The sequence below is a fragment of the Brienomyrus brachyistius genome, chromosome 14 (assembly GCF_023856365.1).
Source record: "Brienomyrus brachyistius isolate T26 chromosome 14, BBRACH_0.4, whole genome shotgun sequence".
Classification (NCBI taxonomy): domain Eukaryota; kingdom Metazoa; phylum Chordata; class Actinopteri; order Osteoglossiformes; family Mormyridae; genus Brienomyrus; species Brienomyrus brachyistius.
The window spans coordinates 11,655,068-11,675,711 of record NC_064546.1 but is presented as its reverse complement, the minus strand read 5'-3'; the positions used below and the strand labels follow the sequence as shown (position 1 = coordinate 11,675,711).

Below are 20,644 nucleotides of genomic sequence, written 5' to 3'. Positions count from 1 at the left end.
TGATAAATTATCAAGCAGCTTATTAATGACTTTTATTCCAATGACTCCAACTTGCTTTTTTCCCATTAAAAGGGCTCAATTTATCAAGACATCCAGAGCGCACTGATCAGGATCCACAAAGGCTTGACACGCAGAGTGTAACTTGAAATACATTGACATGCAGTGACCTTAAATGGAATATGCCAGTTGGAGATTTTTTTCTTTAGCTGTGAGAACAGAGAGCCTCCCGGCAGAATTGATCTGCTGGCATCTCGCTTCTCCTGAAAGGGGAGAAAGGAAAAGATAGTGAGCATTTGAATTTTCGCAGTCTGCAAAAAAACCGCTAATCAGCTGCCCCTCCAAATTGCTTTTCCATTTTGAATATTCAGCTTTCAGGCTGCACCAGCAATGCAGATGTTGATGCAGATTCAGGGCTCCCAACCTTCTGATGTCCGCGGAACGGTTTGCATCGCACAACAATGTCACTGACCAATGAAACGGCATGGGAAGGGGGGGTGCCAGTCAGCAGAAGGCACAAACGTAAGGGGTTGTAAAAAAAAATATATATTTATTTATTTTTGGGGAAACCTGCAAATCCCATCCTCAGACTGGGAGTTGGGAACCCCTGGTGTAGCTGGTCAGCCTTCCCTCCATGCCAGACGTCTTGGAGCACCACCATAAGAGGCCGGTATCCCCAGGTCATGCTAGCATGGCGCTTGGCCATTCAGATACTATAATCCTCTGCTGCAGACATAACACACACACACACACTCACACACACACGCACCTGCACCTGCACATCCAGGCAGTATGCCGAAGCTTTGATTAAGGACAGTGGCCTTTGTTGCCTGAAATCCATGGCAGAGCTACACGGACGGCCCAAATGCAATCTATTTTAATGCACTCCCTCTTTTTGAACAGCATACTGTACAATGCATCCATTACAAAGCTAGGGCTATTTTTCCTGCCCTTCCGTAGCAGCCTGCTATGATCCCTGCGGATGGCAACTATGGGATGGATGAAAAGGCCCGAATGACCGGCAGTGTGCAGCGAAGGCTTTCTGTGCCTGAAATAGGCTATTTCTCTTTTCATCCGGCATTGTGATAGACGGGGCAATACTGATAATCAGCAGCGGTCTCAAGGCTCTGTAGTGAACTCTGTGATTTCACAGCCTCCAGCTACCTGAGGGTTTTTGACAGGTTTTGAAAGGGCTTTGCCATTGGTCAAAAATATGGCTTCTAAACCTGCCAGTTGTAGAGGGATTTTTTTTCCATGGGTCTCTGGCTTTGTTTTTAGTTTAACATAGCCCAGCTACCGGGGCCCCTACAAAGTACCCGCCGGGGTGCAGTGTTTCCTGAAAACAACTTCATTGCCTTCTATCGCTGATGATTATGTGAGTTTTATGTCCTGTCTGGTCCACAGAGACACGTAGAATCCCAGCCACAGAATTGTCACCGTCGGTGATCTCCTGGCAGCAAAACCCATCAATCGGCCTAGAAAACACAAGCTGCTTTTCTCACAAACGTCCAAGTTTTGCGGAAATGTTTTGTCTAAAAATTATGCATTTCCGTTTATTTTAATTTGCTGCTGCACATTTTGGTCTCACTGTCATTGCTTTTCCTATTTTTTCTTTCGTTTTTCTTTTAAATAAAATTCTAACGGCTTCATTTTGTTCTTCGTTTGTCTTGGAATCTCTCATGCTAAATTGACTGTGTTGCTGGGAAAATATTTTTAACAATGCAGCCTAGATCCTCTTTGTCGGACCGTTAAGGTTTAGCTGAACATAGATTTCAGGCTCTTGTTATCTTACTACCTTTTCTTATTCCTCTGGAAGTTCTCTCTCTCTCTCGTTTTTTTTGTGACAGCTAAACCTAAACCGTCAAGTCACGGATGTAGGTATATGCTGGGCGAAGGAGCTGTTATTCACCTGCAGTGTTGACTCATATCTAATACACTGATATATATGGTGATGGTGTTTGCCTGCATGCATGCGCACGCAAGTGTGTATTCACGTTTTTGGTCCAATGCTTCTGAATTGCGACTTCCCACACACTTTACGCCTGACTGTGTATTCTTAGCCCGCAATCATAAATATAGTTTTATTTATCGTTCCGAAACCTGTTTCTGAGACTGAAGACAGAAGCTGCATGTAAATCTGTTTTTTTTTTTTTTTTTGTAAATTATACTAAATTAATGATTCCAATTAATTTAAATAAAGAACCATTTCTGGATTGTCATACATGTTTGAAATGGTTAAGACAAAAAAAAAGATGTAAAATAAGCTCAAGGTTAAAAAGCTTTGTTGTAAGGAAATTAATAACTACTAGTTAGGGATCTAATTATTTGAAATTTTGGTTCTGAATGAGGGGAATATGGTTGTTTGGGTTGATAGCTTCTGTAACATTGAGTCATTAATGTCCCTTTAATTACAAACCAGTAAGTCTTTTAAACCATATTTAATAGGTGGAGAGGAATTTGCTCTGACAAGATATGAATTAATTAAAATGCCTGTGAAAGTGTTGATAATGCTGATGAGTCTGAAAATAGGTTTGCATTTATGAATTACATACATATACATATTACATATTACATACATATACTGTATGCAGGGTCCTTCACATGATACTGTATATCCAGTCACGTGCTTCCGGTAATTAGGCTGGAGTTTAATTTCAGATGCAGAGGTGAGCAATTCCTAGACAGTTTCTTCTTCTCTTTTCATTCCCTTAAAGTCGTAATTATCTGCTAATTGAAAGGTGTTTCTGAAACCCACACAACTGTCGCCTTCAAGGGCAGGGATCTCCCTCCCCAGAGAAGAAAAGGCTAATTCAGTGGGCGTGCAGAGCATCTTTGGACCTCTGCAGCATTACATCGTCACTAGGGGGCGGTGTATGGCTCAGCACGTCGGACCTCTGTACCCGTCGGACCTCTGTGCCTGTCATCACATGGTCGCCGTTTCAAATCCCGTCCTCGGCAGAATAGTAATGTCTTTTGGGCCCTTAACCCCTTAAAATACTGCCTGGATTTGTACAAATGGCAGATAAAGCATCATTTCATAGTTGAAAGTGATCCTTTCAGGTGAACATCTGCCTGGACATCGGGGGTCTCCTCTTCCATGTTCCTGGCAAACTTTTGGGTTGACTTACGCCGCTTCTCGGTGTGGCCTGCAGATTGTACTTGCACCATTAAGTAAATAACAGCGTTATAACACTAAAAGGTTTCAGATCCAGGGATATAATATCGAGTAGTAGAGGTGGCTGCTTGGAACTGGAGGGCAGCTTTGAGAGCACTTAGTGAAGACAACAATCATGACAATTGTGCTAGTGACCCTTTTGTTAAAGTACTTTTTCCTTTCAAGCTAATACGAATTTTTTTTTTTTTTTGTGAGGAGTCTTGGTGTCACTTGGGAGCATACTACAGGAGACCCATCGCTAAAATGCCCTTTTAATAACAGCCTGGCTGCTGGTGGGGGCCGGTCTCCAACTCATTACATTTACATATTTAAAATATTCGCCCAAAACTCTCTTCCAAAAACAACATCTAACTTTGACAGTGATTCCAGTTCCAAAGTAAATTGACGGCTTTCCACACCATAGAAAGGTCTGAAAAATTTGGGGTGTCAAATAAGGAAGATGACGAGGGAGTTAGTATTGCAGTAGTGGTTGCTGTTATAGAACAGTTTGTGTTTGTAATCTGAACAGATTGCTTTTGTGGGCAACTAACTCTAGGAGCTTGTGTGCACAGCTCAAAATGTCCTGCATTCTGCCGTGGGATTTGCGGACGCCTGTCAGGAGAGGCTCCCTGAAATGCTGGAAGTGGAACAAAAGTCCTGATTTCAAAGTTCCATCTCTTTGTCCTTCACAATCTGTTTAAATGCCTCTTTGTGGCCTCACTGCTCTTCCTTGGGCTGGAATGTGGTGCACGTGCAGAACGTCCGGCTGTTTTCCAAAGCAGATGTCTCTTGTTGCATGTCCATTTCGCAAACTAGTGTAATAGCCATTGAGGTTTTCCACGTAAGATGGGCTGTATACGGCAAAATAGCGATTGAGTTTTGCATGTACTGTAAACATATTCTTAATGTTCTAATTCAGTTTTCTCTGGAAAAACAATTTTTACCATTGTACTAATTCTGAAGGAAAATTATACCTGGTCACAGCAACCCTTTATTGGTTAGGATGGACGGATGGACGGATATTATACATGGTGTTATGGTATTTGGGTGTTTTTTACATAAGTTAATGGAAGACTAACATGTTCAGAAACGCAACCACAGACAGGATGGTTTTTTGATGAAGTTTTTAAATCCAGTATGTTTTGTTTTCCAGTCATATTGTAAACTCCTATCCTGGTAATGTGGGGGGGGGGGGGGGGGTGCTGGAGCCTATCCCAGGCAGAGCAGAGCATACGGCTGGGGTACCCCTGGATTGGATGCTGCTCCATATTGTAGGTACATTCATGCACACACTAACACACACAGTCACACTCTACTGGCAGCTGAGAGGCACCAGTTGGCCTAACTGCATGTCTATGGACTGCAGGAGGAACCCCACACAAACACAGGGAGAAGGTTCAACCTCCACCTCGAACCCATAACCCCGGAGGTCTGAGCCGCCCTGCCTCCTTCCCCGTCATTAAAATCATTTTATGAAACATCCAAAATTCAGAAATAGTGCAATGTGCGAAGAAACCATTGAATGAGTTTTAAGGAATTCAGGATATCAAATTGTTACTCTTTGGTTTCACGTAAAGCCATTAAAGCAGCAATTGCCGTGACACGACAGCTACAACAACGCAGACACACTCATGCATGGGGAGGGAGGAGATCCAGTCAGGCACCAGAGCCACACGTGACCTACGTCAATTATATTTGCGCTGATAATCACATCGTTTGTCCACTTGTGTTTGAGAGAATCCTGTGTGAGACACTGCAAAGAACTCAGGTCTTTCTCCCCTGCATCTCTTCTTCTGTCCTGTATGAATGGTTTTCCGTTAAAGTTACCAAACCTTCCGAAAGTCTTTTGCTCTGCCAAGTGAACTTCAAACTGGCAAAGCAAGCCTGGTAAATGCCAGGAGTTTTTGAGCTTAATGATATATAGCCCTCATCTGTCTGGCTTATTATGACTTGTGTCTTCCGCGTTGTTATATATCAATACACATTTACCATTTGGGTGGAGATTTATTTGGTTTATAGGGGATATAAAGGAATTCTGGAATGTTCTTTTTTTAATTTCTGTTTATTCACTAATGCTATAGATTTCTTAATATGTTCAAAACATTATAATATAATAAATAAAATTGAATAGAATTTAATATTAAAAAAATATATATTAAATATACAGTATGTTTGCCGTTTATCCTTGTTACACATTTTGTATGTACTGCTGTATTCAGATGTTCTCTTGTTCCTCCTAGATACACTTACTGTTTAACACACCTTAAATAACTGAATGTTCAGACTCATGAAGTTCTTTGAACTGTTTGTCACTAAATGGAAGATTTGGTTATCAAAACAGTTCAGCTCCAGTCAAAAACACGCATGCAGCTCATTAACGTTAATTAAAGCTTTGTGTAACCGGATCTCCCCCATCTCGCATCAGTGAAGCACACTACCCTGTAGGTAAAGCGATGGGATCTGAAGATCTCGTTTGTCTGCCTGTGCCGGCATGGGGCACGGGGGGGACATAGCCTACGGGCGTGTGGGGGGGGGGGGAGATGTTTGGTTAGGGGACGACGGGCTGCATCTCTTCAGCAATCAGACGTGCATCTCTCCTGTCGCCAGCGCAAGAAATGCAGTCTGTCAGCTACTCACGAAGCCCACATTAAAGGCAGAAAACTCTGGCGCGACTTCAAGAGTTTCGTAATGACGCCGCAGCTCAGATATTAGCTATTAATTTCGTGGTCATGTTTCAAAAATAGCTACTTAGCAAGCTAAGTGTAAATCATAATCTTATGATAATAATGTGATTAAAAAAAAAAAAGTCTACAGGCTAGAGTAGAATGAGGAGTTTAGTTGAACTATCATATTATGAGTTGCATTTTGGGTAATGTGAAGCTATTTCACATATCCACTCCAATTGAAATGGCCAGTCTGTGTCTTCTTTTCTGTTAGCTTTCCAGTGGCTCTCTGCTGGGACTGTCAGCTGAACAAGCACTTGACACAGCTTGCCCCCCTCCCAAACCAGATATTTGGCTCCCCACTTCGTCATGACCCAACTAGAGGCCGGTGGACAGGGACACAGTCCAGACTCGGGCTCTGTAAAAACAAAAAAATGGGACAAAACACAGGCTGGGCCTCTCCTTCCAAGCGAAGCTCTCGGCTGGGTGCTGCGTTTGAACACACAGCTCGTTCCCCGGTGAGGCAGCACATGCTTTCGAGGGAGAATCTGTTCCATCAATATGTGTGGCTTTTCCCCCTCAGTACATGGAGAGGAACTCCATCTTCAAAGGCTCGTCAGTGGATGTTTTGCTACTTACTCCTGCACAATATCACCAGTTTTACTTTCTACACAACAATGCCTCATAATTAGCCAAATTGCTTAAGATTTGTCACCAAATTACATGTAATTCACACCTAATTCACCCTGGCTCCAGGTACAGTTTATTTCATATCTTGTCATTTCTGATGAGCTTGACGTCCACATTGCATAAATTATAAGACTCTAAAATACAACTTCTGTTTTGAGTCTTGCTTAAGTTGCTTTGTTTGTTGGTTTTGAGTATCCCAGTATCCGCCCATGGTTCTCTCATTCAGAAGAGCGAAATTATCCTCTTATTCTGGCTGTTCTATTTTAAATAGAATAGAAAATGAAAAGAAGCCTGTGTGCTTGTGAAGTCTAGGAAATCAGATTTTAAACGTCTTATTTGTTATTTACCCTAGGCTGAAAATGTGACTCCACTCCCTTCACACTGAACCCTAAAACACCACAATAACCCTTTATAGTTATCAGGTTACTGTGTTGTTAAAAAACAAATGAAATAATAAATAAAATAATGATCTTTTCTAAGATATCAAATTCATAAATACAATTTTCAAAATTGTCACCGTGGTTACACTGTCAAAATGCCTGCCAGTGATACACTGGAAACTATATCAGTATAAAATCAGTTCAGTGACGCGGCTAAGGCCATTAAAGTTGGCATCGCAGTGTCACTGTCATAATAACCCTGTATTGGGGAGATATTGCACGATGCTAATACTACAGCATTCTTCAGTGAAGATTTGTGCATTTTAAGGTTCATTCTCAGTATTTGCAAATACAGTTCTGTAAAAAATGAGACCACTCTCTTAACAATCTGCATTTTTAAATCCTGATTTAATTCCGATTCTGCTGAAGGCTACACTGAGCAGCAGGTTTCCTCCAGGCTCAAAGTTTCTAAGACAGCAGCACACAACAACAAAGTGAAGCAGGAGACACTGGCAGTGACTAAAACCAGCCAGGTAAAGGGCAGAAGCGACTTTCTAATGCCAGAGATGACCGTTAACTTATCAGACAGTTTGTCATGAATCGCAAAATGACATCAAGTGACCTTCAGAAAGAATGGGAAACATTAAGTGCAGGTGTGAAGTGCACTGCTAGGACAGTTCATGTCAGGCTCATAGAAGCAGGACTGAAGTCCCATAAAGCAAGGAAGAAGCTCTTCATGAATGAGAAACAGAGAAGAACCAGGCTGCAGTTTACAAAAACATATGTGTTATTCACACACACCCATAAACTGAGAAATGAGTGAAACAAAAAAATTTGCTGTGGGTTCTTAATTTTTTCCAGAGCTGTACTTAATTAATTAGAAGAGGGTGGTGGTGTTTCTGTACTCAGTGCCCCTGTAGTACCATGAAACAAATGAAAAGTGTGATGTGTTTTGTCTCATCCAGGTCACCTGTAACAGCTTCACTATCAGTGACGGAGAGCTGCAGGAAGTTGGTGTGGGTCTCTACCTCAGGTACGTTCATCTAGCTGCGTAGAAAAATATGCTTTACGTCACAGTTGGCCCAACATATGGACGTTTTGAAAGATAAGCGGTTTTCATCATTGCTTCTCTTTATTTTCAGAATCTTTGATTCCCTGAGCTTTAAACCTCTTTAATGATGCAACTTCTGTTTAGTGCAGTTTCTGCTTAATGAATTTTGTTTAATTAACTGAGAAAAGTCCCTTCAGCCAGAGTCAAACAGCCTCTCCCTATGCCGAGTTCTACTCCATAAACCGCCAATCTGTGGGTTGTAAATACAATAGTAAAAGGGCCAAATCTGTCAGAAATCTGTCTGTTTGTAGAGCAGCTAAACATACCTGAGGATTGGTTTTATGGGAGAGTCACTGCGATGGTCGGGGCTCCTTTGTGTGACTTCTGACATAGTCAGCATCCACCCCCACTAGGTGTATTGAGTTTGGGGGAAGTCTGGACCATGTCAGATATATAATATGTAGTATTCTACATCCCTTTATAACCTATCAGTCTGTGATGAAGATACGCTGGCATTTTTCACTGCGTTCTGAAGGAAGGTTTTCTCGTATAGTGCACAAGCATGATAAATGTGTTTAGAAAGCGAGTGAGTGGAGAGTGTGTGTGTGTGACCTTAACTGGTGCTGTCATGGGAAAAAAATGAGGGTGACATGAAGAACGATTCACGAGCACGATGCAGTAGTTTTTCAATGTCCATCTATCCATTTTCCATAAATGCATGTCCTTTGTAGGGTGACAGTGTGGATGGTCGCCGAACCCAGACAGCAGTCGCTGGGGCTAGAGAGAGAGGATTATGTGGACTGGTCTCTATCTTTGGACTGAGTGCAAAAATTGGAGTATTTAGAGGAAACTCTCTCAAACGCAGAAGGACATGTAGTTCACACACACGAACACACACACACTCACCACAATCGGTGCAGCAATCTAACCCACAGTACTGGACATGCAAATCCCCACTGCTACCCACTAAGCCTCTGTGTGTTCAGTTTTTCAGTTGAAAAAGTTGCACTTGAAAATAATGTGAATCTCCTATTCAACTGTGCATGGATGTTATCATATAAACTTCTGCGACGATCAAACTGACTTTTCACACGTTGCTTGCATGTATAATTTTAAAAGAATCAAGCTGATGTGGTGAGTACAGCGTTTGGGGTGTAACAGAGGGTGTGTCAGTCATCTGACTGTAGAGCAGAAAGTATATAAATGCATCATTCCAACCCAGAATGGGTGCTGAATGATAAGAATCCCAAAGCTATACTAATGTTTTTTTTTTTGTCGTCTTCTTATTTTACTTCAACTTCTGCCTGATATCTGTTCCGGGGACCAGTCTTGATTTGGCACACAAAAGAAAGCAAGGAGACGTCATAATTACTCTCTTAAAAAGTTCCGTCTCTGTCAAGGCTCCTAACCTCTCAGTAGCCCTTACCTGAATCCCAGACACTGCCTAATAGATCCTCCTTTGCGGCGTCTTTCTCTGCTTGGCGGAGGCCTTAATAAACCTTAATGATGAGAAACTAGGGCATAGACTGAGAGCGATGGAGCCGGCTGGCCCAGGGTCTCTGAAGGGAGGAGATGCAGACAGGGAGGGGACCGTTACCCCACCCCGCCCCTGTGGCTGAACTCTGCATGACTCTTTCCCATCGTTGTCCCCTTGTGAGTATTATTATGTTTTATAGGCAGCGACAGAGAAAGTTCTAGACGTCTGTGCCGCTGCATTAATGCCTGCCATCCCTCATAGGGGAACGTCCCAAGGTTAATCTGGCCAGGCCATCTACAGCGCGGTCATTAGCTGCAAGAGCTACAGCCCAGCGCTTTGGGATTGACGTCAGCTCTGCTCACGGACAAATGATCGTATAAGAGCACTTTCTCGTAATGTATCGGTTTTTGAAGAGAATGGGGACGCGAGGGTCAGGGCAGCATGAACGGCTGACTCAGTTAAATTACGAACGTCAAGGTTTTTGTTCGATGCTTTGCTTGCTTTTGTTTTGTTTTTGGTTGCTGCGAATTCAAATCCGAGCAGCAGGTCAGCCTTCATTAAGTTGTGGGTTATTCTCTGTCGATCCAAACACTCGGTTCACATGCAGGGTGAGCCGATGACTAAATCACCCAGGTAAACGTGCATCTGTCCCTTTGTGCATTTGTTCTTGTGGCTGGTGTGACATCCAGCCCGGCTTCTGCCTCACCTCTGTGCTTATCTCCATGGCCATGATTGGCTCATTGAAAATGCACAGTGGGTCGGTCTTGCATGTAGCTTCTGTGCTGATAAGCCAGGAGAGAACACTCTGTAATGTTTAAATCCAGTCTGGATAGAAGATCGAAAGCAAATCTACTGCAATTCAGCAATCAATCCATTTCTGATACCAAGGTCCATGTAAGTGCTGGACCCCCTGAATGTGCCAGGGTACAGCTGCCCCCACTGCTGCATACTGCTCTGTACATCCCTCTGCTTTGTACTTATCATTAATATACCCATTTTGAATATTCAGAGTGTTAGGTATCCTTGAATGTTCTCTGATAGTACTGGGTCGATCTTCTTCTGGGGCCGATGTTTTTAATTTGCAGAGAGGAAACTAAAATGCTTTACTTTTCAAATGTCTCAGCACAGCCCAGGAAGCCTTGCGAATCCTTCCGTCCCACACTGATCCCGGTTAGAGTGCCGGTCTGTCCCGCCTGGGTTCCGGAAGGACGTCCGCGTTTCCATCACCCTCATTAACCTCGGAGCCCTGCTTGTTTTCTCGCATCGCAGTATCCTCCCTAATCCCTGTGGTTTGCTTCTGGTGAATACGAGGGATTTGAGCTGTCAGCGTCTGTGTTTTTCCCGACCCCCCCCCCCCCACCCCCTCATGGTGCCAGGCGGAGGACAGAGCCCGGATGCGTTGGTTTGCAGTGTAAGGGAGCATGTCGCCGATGGCTTGGCTAAGCCCTTGTGAACCTGCCGGGCCGGCCATTATCCTGCTCTCCCCCAGCTCACTGAAATGGCAGAAATCTCCAGAAGTCCGCATGCGATCTGAGCGCGTTTCAGTTGTGTTTGTGCTCTGTTACTTGAATTGTAAAGGAAAGATCTGAGTAGTGAATGTATCACAATTCAAGCAATTTACTGTCATTGTGTCTGCACAATGAGATTCTTGGTTTGTTTACTCCTCTTGATGCTGCGAAAACGGAAATAAAAACAAAAAAATAACAGAACGGTAGATGATATATCCACTGTAGATAAAAATATTAAGGTAAAGGGCAAAGTATATAACTATTTATATATACATATGATATGCAGACAGAATGTTAAAGCGCAGGAGATGAAGACAGTAATTAAAGTCAGGTGAACTCCTGCTTTGAGGTCTGGCTCGTCAAGCGCTGTGATATACAATGGCCCTGTCTTGTTGAGAAGTTTGGTTTGCCACAGCTATTTACGGGCATTAATAAAAGATGGGACGACACAGAGTCGTCTGCCTTGCCTATTGATATTTTGGGTTGCCTAGCAACAGCTGGTGCCGCTACTGGTTTGCAGCAGACAGTAAAAGACAGGGGATTTTTCCCAGCAAGTCCGTACCGCCTTTCCCTTATTTTCCTTTATAATTTTTTTTCCCCTTTTCTCCCATTTAAATATCACTTTTTAATTCAGCACATGTACTGGCATGTTGGTTTTGAACGTTTTGCACAATAAGCAACACAACGCATGTATGAAAAGTATCTAGAATTTGTACCATCATTTTAATTTGTATTTGTGTAAATGTTCTGTGGGGTTTTGCTCCCTGTTGTATGACCAGTCATAAATAAGTGCACTTATGTATCCTTGGAAATGTTTTAAGAGACGTGTGATTCAAGTTGTCGTTTCTGCGTTTTTTTTTCCACAGAAATCAAGATAATTGAGAAAACATATTCACTTTAAAGTATATTATAGTCAAAAGATTTTAAAAACATCTCAGAATGTATGCTCACACCTGAGCGTACCATATCCACCAATACCAGTTTCAGGGAAATGGAACTTATTCTCATTGTGTGGGCCATTGCACTGGCATGATCTCCTGATTGTCACTGGGCCATGACCGATGACGACAAACAGCGTGATCTGTGGTCCTGAGCCACTGGATTAAGTTCAGCAAACATTTCAAAAGAGAGATCGATGCCGCAAAGTGCAATTGCTGTTTTCATTGTAGCTGTAATTATTGGGCAAATTGTTTTTCGTCTTAGAAATAATACCGTGAGGTAGTGCTGTAGACATTGTGTTCAAACCTTTATGAATGATCATTGGATCCATGCTGATTTTCCCATGAGAAGGCAGCTTTTATTTAACAGACGTTAGGGGTGGGCTGCTGCTGGTCAATCTGACGGGGGAACAGTTCATCTGTAATACTGGATGTCAAGTAGACCGTGACAAACAGGAATCATTTGTTGGCAAAGCCTGGAGAATTACTTCCGAAGCATTAAAATAAGATCAGAGTTAAGTCAACAAGTTTTCCTGTTTAATTACTAAAAATAGCACAGAAAGCTGGGAAAATAATGTTCCTGTCTGTGCTTTTGGTAGTTTAAATTCAAGTCATAGTGACTAAGCTATGTCTTACCGACTATTTTGTGTTTTATTAATTGCCTGTCCGATGGTTTAATACCACTAAAATGAGAATGATATGATAATGTCCTGAGGATGAGAGCCACTCCACTCAAAAGAGGATGGTATAACCCTGCAGATGAATCCTCTATAACAGAAGACTCATGACTTATTTTGTGAATTGCATCGATTAGTTGACTGGACTTGATTTTGTAATGAAATTGATCCTTCATTCAGGCCTGCAAAGGGCATGTTTGGAGATGGAGCCTGATACTTCCTCAGTCATCTCAGTCACCATGCCATGTGACTGACATTTTTCTAACATATTTCATATGTTTTATGTGCACTTTCTGTCTTTATTTTTTCAGCATTTAGCCTACCTGTTATATTATATTTTTCTGCTTTTGTTTTTCTTTTAATGAAAAATGCTTTAGAAATGTATCTTTATCATTATTATCATTATTATTATTATTATTATTATTATTATTTTACAGTTTATCATTGTCATGGAGAGAAAAACTGACGCATCTTGCCTTTTGTCTTTTGCTTGAACATAATCAGTAATTTTTGTATTGGATTTATTCAAGTTTTTGAGGGAAAAAAAAAAGTCATGCCAAGCTATTGTCTTTGTGCATCCGCTGGAGCGAAGAGGTCGCCGCTGTGTGGAAAGCTGGTGGCCTTCATGAGAGGAATGTGTTCTGGAAGTCACTCAAAACGAGGGTGCAAACAAAAGCACAACATGCTACGTGCAGCCCACAAAAGCCTTAGGGATGTTCGGGCCCATTCGCGTTCTTTCAAAATTCAGATAAATGTAATTAGAGATATTTTAAGTATTATTACACTTCACATAATAGCAGAATGATTTCCTGGCTCCTTGCGGTCTGTTGTTGTTGGCTGTGATGTGTGTTTCACTTTGTGTGTTATTGCTTATCTCATGTTGAGGATTTTTAAAGCTTTCCAACAATAACTAAAAAATTGCTGGTCTTTTGTAACCATTAACAGATCCACTGATTTAAAAAAAAAAAATGGTTTTATATAACGCCATGTATTCGCTGCACCTGCATCTTATTAGCAGACACGTAAGATTATGTTCTGTCTTTCCTCCTCAGTCCCGACGCCCCTTTTTCTCTTTCCTCCTCAGTCCCGACGCCCCTTTTCCTCTTTCCTCCTCAGTCCCGAAACCCCTTTTCCTCTCTTTCCTCCTCAGTCCCGACGCCCCTTTTCCCCTCTTTCCTCCTCAGTCCCGACGCCCCTTTTCCCCTCTTTCCTCCTCAGTCCCGACGCCCCTTTTCCTCTCTTTCCTCCTCAGTCCCGACGCCCCTTTTCCCCTCTTTCCTCCTCAGTCCCGACGCCCCTTTTCCTCTTTCCTCCTCAGTCCCGAAACCCCTTTTCCTCTTTCCTCCTCAGTCCCGACGCCCCTTTTCCTCTCTTTCCTCCTCAGTCCCGACGCCCCTTTTCCCCTCTTTCCTCCTCAGTCCCGACGCCCCTTTTCCTCTTTCCTCCTCAGTCCCGAAACCCCTTTTCCTCTCTTTCCTCCTCAGTCCCGAAACCCCTTTTCCTCTCTTTCCTCCTCAGTCCCGACGCCCCTTTTCCCCTCTTTCCTCCTCAGTCCCGACGCCCCTTTTCCTCTTTCCTCCTCAGTCCCGACGCCCCTTTTCCTCTTTCCTCCTCAGTCCCGAAACCCCTTTTCCTCTCTTTCCTCCTCAGTCCCGACGCCCCTTTTCCCCTCTTTCCTCCTCAGTCCCGACACCCCTTTTCCTCTTTCCTCCTCAGTCCCGACGCCCCTTTTCCTCTTTCCTCCTCAGTCCCGACGCCCCTTTTCCTCTTTCCTCCTCAGTCCCGACGCCCCTTTTCCTCTTTCCTCCTCAGTCCCGAAACCCCTTTTCCTCTCTTTCCTCCTCAGTCCCGACGCCCCTTTTCCTCTCTTTCCTCCTCAGTCCCGACGCCCCTTTTCCACTTTCCTCCTCAGTCCCGACGCCCCTTTTCCTCTTTCCTCCTCAGTCCCGACGCCCCTTTTCCTCTTTCCTCCTCAGTCCCGAAACCCCTTTTCCTCTCTTTCCTCCTCAGTCCCGACGCCCCTTTTCCTCTCTTTCCTCCTCAGTCCCGACGCCCCTTTTCCCCTCTTTCCTCCTCAGTCCCGACGCCCCTTTTCCTCTTTCCTCCTCAGTCCCGACGCCCCTTTTCCTCTTTCCTCCTCAGTCCCGAAACCCCTTTTCCTCTCTTTCCTCCTCAGTCCCGAAACCCCTTTTCCTCTCTTTCCTCCTCAGTCCCGACGCCCCTTTTCCCCTCTTTCCTCCTCAGTCCCGAAGCCCCTTTTCCTCTCTTTCCTCCTCAGTCCCGAAGCCCCTTTTCCTCTCTTTCCTCCTCAGTCCCGAAACCCCTTTTCCTCTTTCCTCCTCAGTCCCGACGCCCCTTTTCCTCTCTTTCCTCCTCAGTCCCGACGCCCCTTTTCCTCTCTTTCCTCCTCAGTCCCGAAACCCCTTTTCCTCTTTCCTCCTCAGTCCCGACGCCCCTTTTCCTCTCTTTCCTCCTCAGTCCCGACGCCCCTTTTCCTCTCTTTCCTCCTCAGTCCCGACGCCCCTTTTCCCCTCTTTCCTCCTCAGTCCCGACGCCCCTTTTCCTCTCTTTCCTCCTCAGTCCCGACTCCCCTTTTTCTCTTTCCTCCTCAGTCCCGACGCCCCTTTTCCTCTCTTTCCTCCTCAGTCCCGACTCCCCTTTTTCTCTTTCCTCCTCAGTCCCGACGCCCCTTTTCCTCTCTTTCCTCCTCAGTCCCGACGCCCCTTTTCCCCTCTTTCCTCCTCAGTCCCGACGCCCCTTTTCCCCTCTTTCCTCCTCAGTCCCGACGCCCCTTTTCCCCTCTTTCCTCCTCAGTCCCGACGCCCCTTTTCCCCTCTTTCCTCCTCAGTCCCGACGCCCCTTTTCCCCTCTTTCCTCCTCAGTCCCGACGCCCCTTTTCCCCTCTTTCCTCCTCAGTCCCGACGCCCCTTTTCCCCTCTTTCCTCCTCAGTCCCGACGCCCCTTTTCCCCTCTTTCCTCCTCAGTCCCGACGCCCCTTTTCCCCTCTTTCCTCCTCAGTCCCGACGCCCCTTTTCCCCTCTTTCCTCCTCAGTCCCGACGCCCCTTTTCCCCTCTTTCCTCCTCAGTCCCGACGCCCCTTTTCCCCTCTTTCCTCCTCAGTCTCGACTCCCCTTTTCCCCTCTTTCCTCCTCAGTCCCGACACCCCTTTTCCCCTCTTTCCTCCTCAGTCCCGACGCCCCTTTTCCCCTCTTTCCTCCTCAGTCCCGACGCCCCTTTTCCTCTCTCTCCTCCTCAGTCCCGACGCCCCTTTTCCCCTCTTTCCTCCTCAGTCTCGACTCCCCTTTTCCCCTCTTTCCTCCTCAGTCCCGACGCCCCTTTTCCCCTCTTTCCTCCTCAGTCCCGACGCCCCTTTTCCTCTCTCTCCTCCTCAGTCCCGACGCCCCTTTTCCCCTTGTGCTGATACTGACACAGCTGTGCTGTTTTTGTTCTTCCCCGTCGTTTTGTTAAATCTGGCTCAGCTCCTGTGCCCGTATGAAATCCCTCTTTCTTCCACTCATCTCCATGTCATGCGGTTCCGTTTGCCATCTTGCCTGAAGCGAGTCTCCCAGACAGAGTAAAAAAAACCAGTGTAACATCAGTCAGAGAGTATATTTTGGATTATAAGGAAGCTTTTACTTGTAAGGGCAGTAACCTCGCAGCCAGAGAGAGAGGTTTTGTATTTTGATTATGATGTGGAAATAAACACCTTTCGCCTTAGTCTATGTGAAATTCATAGTAACTGTTCAGGTTAATTGTATTGGACTCTTTGCCAAACACGACATGACAGTTTATGCAGAAGAATAACAATTATTGCAGATGACGAATGCTGGAGGCCAAAACGCAGAATCCCTATTCATAACCATTACTATGATGAATACGTTCTGCAGATGCGAGATCAATTTACAATTAAATCAAATGGCTGTAACTTCTACATGGAGAAACCTGCCATTGCAAAGGGCCCAGTATTTTATTGATATACATATTTACTCCCAAATATGGGATCTCATTTTAATTAGTCTTTCCTCTCAGACATTTTGAATCAACAAACTTCACTTCAGTAATGTATGAATACGAAAATAGTTCTTAGACATTACTGAGTATCCGTTATCGGTAATACATTTGTCTGTCTGTCTGTGTTTCTCTGTCTGTCTGTCTCTCTGTGTATGTCTATGTGTTTGTGTCAAAATTGTCTATCAATGGAAATTATACTCATGTAGATAAAGCATCCAAAGTGATATCGACAGCACTGTCAATCTGTAAGGCGTCAGTGCACCACCCACCCACCTGTACATATAATTACAAAGCTCTGCCGACTCACATCATTCTTATCTTCATCACATCCGTATCTCCTTCCCTCTCAGCATGTCCCTGCTGAACCATGACTGCAGGCCCAACTGTGTGATGATCTTTCAAGGAACCAAACTCTGTCTGCAAGCCATCCAGGACATCCCAGCCCTTGAGGAGGTAACCGACAAATTGTGACCAATAATTACGGTTCACTTTTAATGAGCTTGATCCATAACTTATTTCTAGCTGAGACGGGGCAGCAGAGATGGTAGAAAATGCGCTAGATGAAGTGAATGAAGTTCTATTAACCTAGTTAATACAGATGAAAGGTGACACCTGCAAAGGATGGCGAGAAACAGGAAATATTTTCCTTGTGCTTATTGCATACAGATTGCAGGATGTGATGTGGGATTTCATATTTATGGTCACCAATGTTAATCCATCTTTTTAACACACAGGAGGTATATCGACAGGTACAGAAGCAGGAAATGACACTTACATATAGTAAATCCTAGCTTTACCACATTATTTTTCCACAGCAGGATTAAGTACAGTGGGTTTAACAACCACAAAACAGTCACACAATAAACACGACATATGTACGATAAATTAATTGCTATATAATAGGTATAAATGACTTTTCTCGTGAGTTTGACCTTTTAGCGCATTCATGTCATCCAGCTTTTTGGAGTAGGCCTCCTCATGGCTGTTTTCCTGTATCCGCTGTTCCTGTAACTGTTCATGCTGCCTCGAGCTGAAATGCTGACATGTCGACGGTCTCTCAAATCTAAAACGGGGTGTTTGAAAGTACTCGAGATTAGGGCTGGCCTGCTGAGGGGCCTCAGGAAAAGCTTTACCTGGGAGGCCTGCCTACCAAGAAAACTGCCATTGCAGTTCTTCCACAAGGCGGGTAACTCCTGGGGCCCTGGGCTACTGCGTCTAGCCACAGCCGACCATCTCTGAGGTCGTGGGGGCGCGGGCATCCATGTCATGTGTGTCGCCTCCACTGATCCCTGTCTGCCGCCTGTCCTGACCCAGCTCACCATCAGCTACATAGACACGCGGATGCCCAGCGAGGAGAGGCGGCGACAGCTTTGGGATCAGTACCACTTCCGATGTCAGTGTCCCTGCTGCACCTCGGCGGACAAGGTGAGCGCGTGGGATGGGCAGGACCCTCCAGCCCAACCCTTATCTTACCGGCCGTCACTCTGCTGTGCCGTATCTCTGCCGTTAGCACATCATCTCGATGTCACCTCACCCCACCTTTTATTCTTTATCTCCACCCTTTGCTATGTCTAGGTATTTCCTTATTCTTATCTTTATATGTACATAACCTCTCCACTCACCTCCCCCATCTTCCCTCCATCAGCGCCATGCACGTCCCCTGCAGCAGCCTCTTGGTTATTTCGCATTATCTCCTGCGCATTTCACCAGCACCCCCCCCCCCCCCATGTGCCATAAAGCAGGACCCTTCTGACATTCCCAGACAAAAATGTGTGCCGTTCTCTGCTTGCATATATTGTTTTTTTGTGTGTTTCTTACTGGATCGTGTTGCCTTTCCAGGAAAGTGGTTGCAGTAAGTGCAGTTAGAAGTAGTGTGTAACTCTGTGGGTTCGTACTGTAGTCGGATGGTCAGAGGGTCAAATCCCACGGCTGCTAGAGTGTTTTCAGTGTTGGGCCTTAGAGCAAAGCCCTTAACCCCAATTGCTCGATGGACGCTGCCTGATGTCTAATTCGTGCTTGTATCTCATTTTGGACAAAGTCATATTTCTTAACCTTTTTTTGATATTTTCATCATTCAAAGTTGTTTTAAGACTGTATTCAGCAGAGATGACATTTAGAAAGTGACAGCAGTGTGTGTTACTTTTCAAATGAACAATGCTGAGCTTACAACAATTAAGAGAAACATTATTTAACATTTTTCAGCTGCTTTCTCTGCTGTTTCTGCGAGTGAAGTCCTCGCCCTCAAGTGCCATACAGTACGCTTAGTTCAGTGACAGAAGTGGTTCAAGGCCTGGACTCAGAGTAGCAGAATGTTAACATAGTAATTGACTGTCAGTTAACAAAGTAATTGACTCTCTGAGATCATAAAGGCTCCCTGGGCATCCTTTGGAAGAGTAGGGGGTGGTAGCCCGATCTCCTGGCTAAAATTGCCCACTGTAGCCCTTTTAAATCTGGCCTCCTAATCATCCCCTGTATCTAACTGGTGAATTCTCTCCTGGCCCTTCACCAGCTTAGCTACTGTCTGGTGAGCTTACTGGCACAGAACGCCTGCCATGACATCATCCAGGTGGGGGCTACACAGTGGTGGTGGTTGAAGTGGCTCCCCATTGGTTCTGTAAAGCCCTTTGGGTGTCTTTAAAAGCGCTATATAAAGGTAACATTCATTCATTCAAAATGCCAAAGTCATATTGATTTTTTTGTGTGATATATTCAAAAGGGGTTCCATCCTGGAATATGTAGGATAAAAAAAAATTGAGCATTTAGGATGACAAAGGTCATTTGTGAGCGTTTTCTGGTCCCATGACTGGTAACATGCAATCAGTGAAGGGCATATGAAGAGGCGTGAATTATGCCCGTATGCAAGAGCGGTTGAGTAGCTTCAAACTGGAGTAGATCTTCCCTGTCTGAGGATGGTAGTGGCTGAGTCAGGTACTGTAGACTGAGAGGAATGAGCAGCTGTGTTCATCATTGCTAATAGATTTTGTAAGTTATCATTCAGGCTAGCAGACTGTTATGGGTTGAGGTTAGGGGGGCACAAGTATTATTTGCAAATTTTCACATTTGGGTTATCTTCAAAACACAAACCTCTCGAATTTGAAGTGGTTACTGCACTTTGCACTTGTGCAAGAAGTGCTTTGCACACCTAGGTTGTACACTAGTGATGTAAGTAGCACTTAAGTCCTTTCTGCTTTCCAGAATTAAATCCAGGACTCGGGAGAACTACACATTAGATCCATTAAACTAAAACGGACCTTCACTAGTTAAGTGGACTGCAGTGGCGATTGAGATGTTTAAAACAAAGCCTGGAATCTCAGAATGTGCTGCTGTTCATTTTATGATAATTAAGCAAATAAATCCAGTATTAAATTTTGATATTGACTCAATACAGGCATTTTAATTAGGATGTCCTCATCTTTTTATTTTACGTTATTTCCCAAGATGTTGTCTAAGATGCCGAAATAAAGCGTGAGGAACTGGTTCATTATTAATGGGAATGAGCATTCCCGATGTACATGAATAACATTTTCTGGGATATTTCCTCTCCTCTCCAGCTGAGAAACATTGTAAGGGGCTTTGTAACTGAACAGATTTTAATTAAAACGTAGCGTTTATGATTTTGTAAAGTAAACTTCAAATCAAGCTCTGTGTTATTCTTTATAAATTTCTAGTATCTATGTGTACGTTATTTATAATATATATATTTTTATTGTGTTAGTTGGGAATGGTTTTCTCATTACAGTAATTAAAATTGCTAACAAAATAACTGAAATGTAAAAACTGAAACATTTTCCCAATAAGAACATATAAAAACAAACAAAATGCGTATGTATATATACTATTATATTTTTTTTAACTGAATTTTATTAATGATGCATTTTATGTTTTTTGTATGGAATTGCTAAATCAGTATTCTTGATTTTGATCTCTCTGTTTTGAGAGCTGCTTTATAACAAAATGACAGAAAGACGCTGTTTTTGTTTGTTTTTACATTTTCCTCTTGCGCATTTTTTACTTTTCAGATTTTTTTTTAGATCTTCCTTTGTTCTTTTCTTGCCACTTGCATTTCCTGCGCATCGCCAGTGACTCCAAAGTCTCCAG

The 20,644-nt window shown here is 43.9% G+C and overlaps 1 protein-coding gene across 1 annotated transcript in view; it reads left to right on the top strand.

The window, feature by feature from the left end:
• The window catches only part of smyd3 (SET and MYND domain containing 3), a 145,384-nt gene that overhangs the window by 100,486 nt on the left and 24,254 nt on the right, over positions 1-20,644 (top strand). The window contains exons 6-8 of the mRNA XM_048974553.1: positions 7,850-7,917; positions 16,897-16,999; positions 17,861-17,971. Of these exons, the coding sequence (XP_048830510.1) occupies positions 7,850-7,917; positions 16,897-16,999; positions 17,861-17,971 (282 nt within the window). The remainder of the gene's footprint in view (positions 1-7,849; positions 7,918-16,896; positions 17,000-17,860; positions 17,972-20,644) is intronic.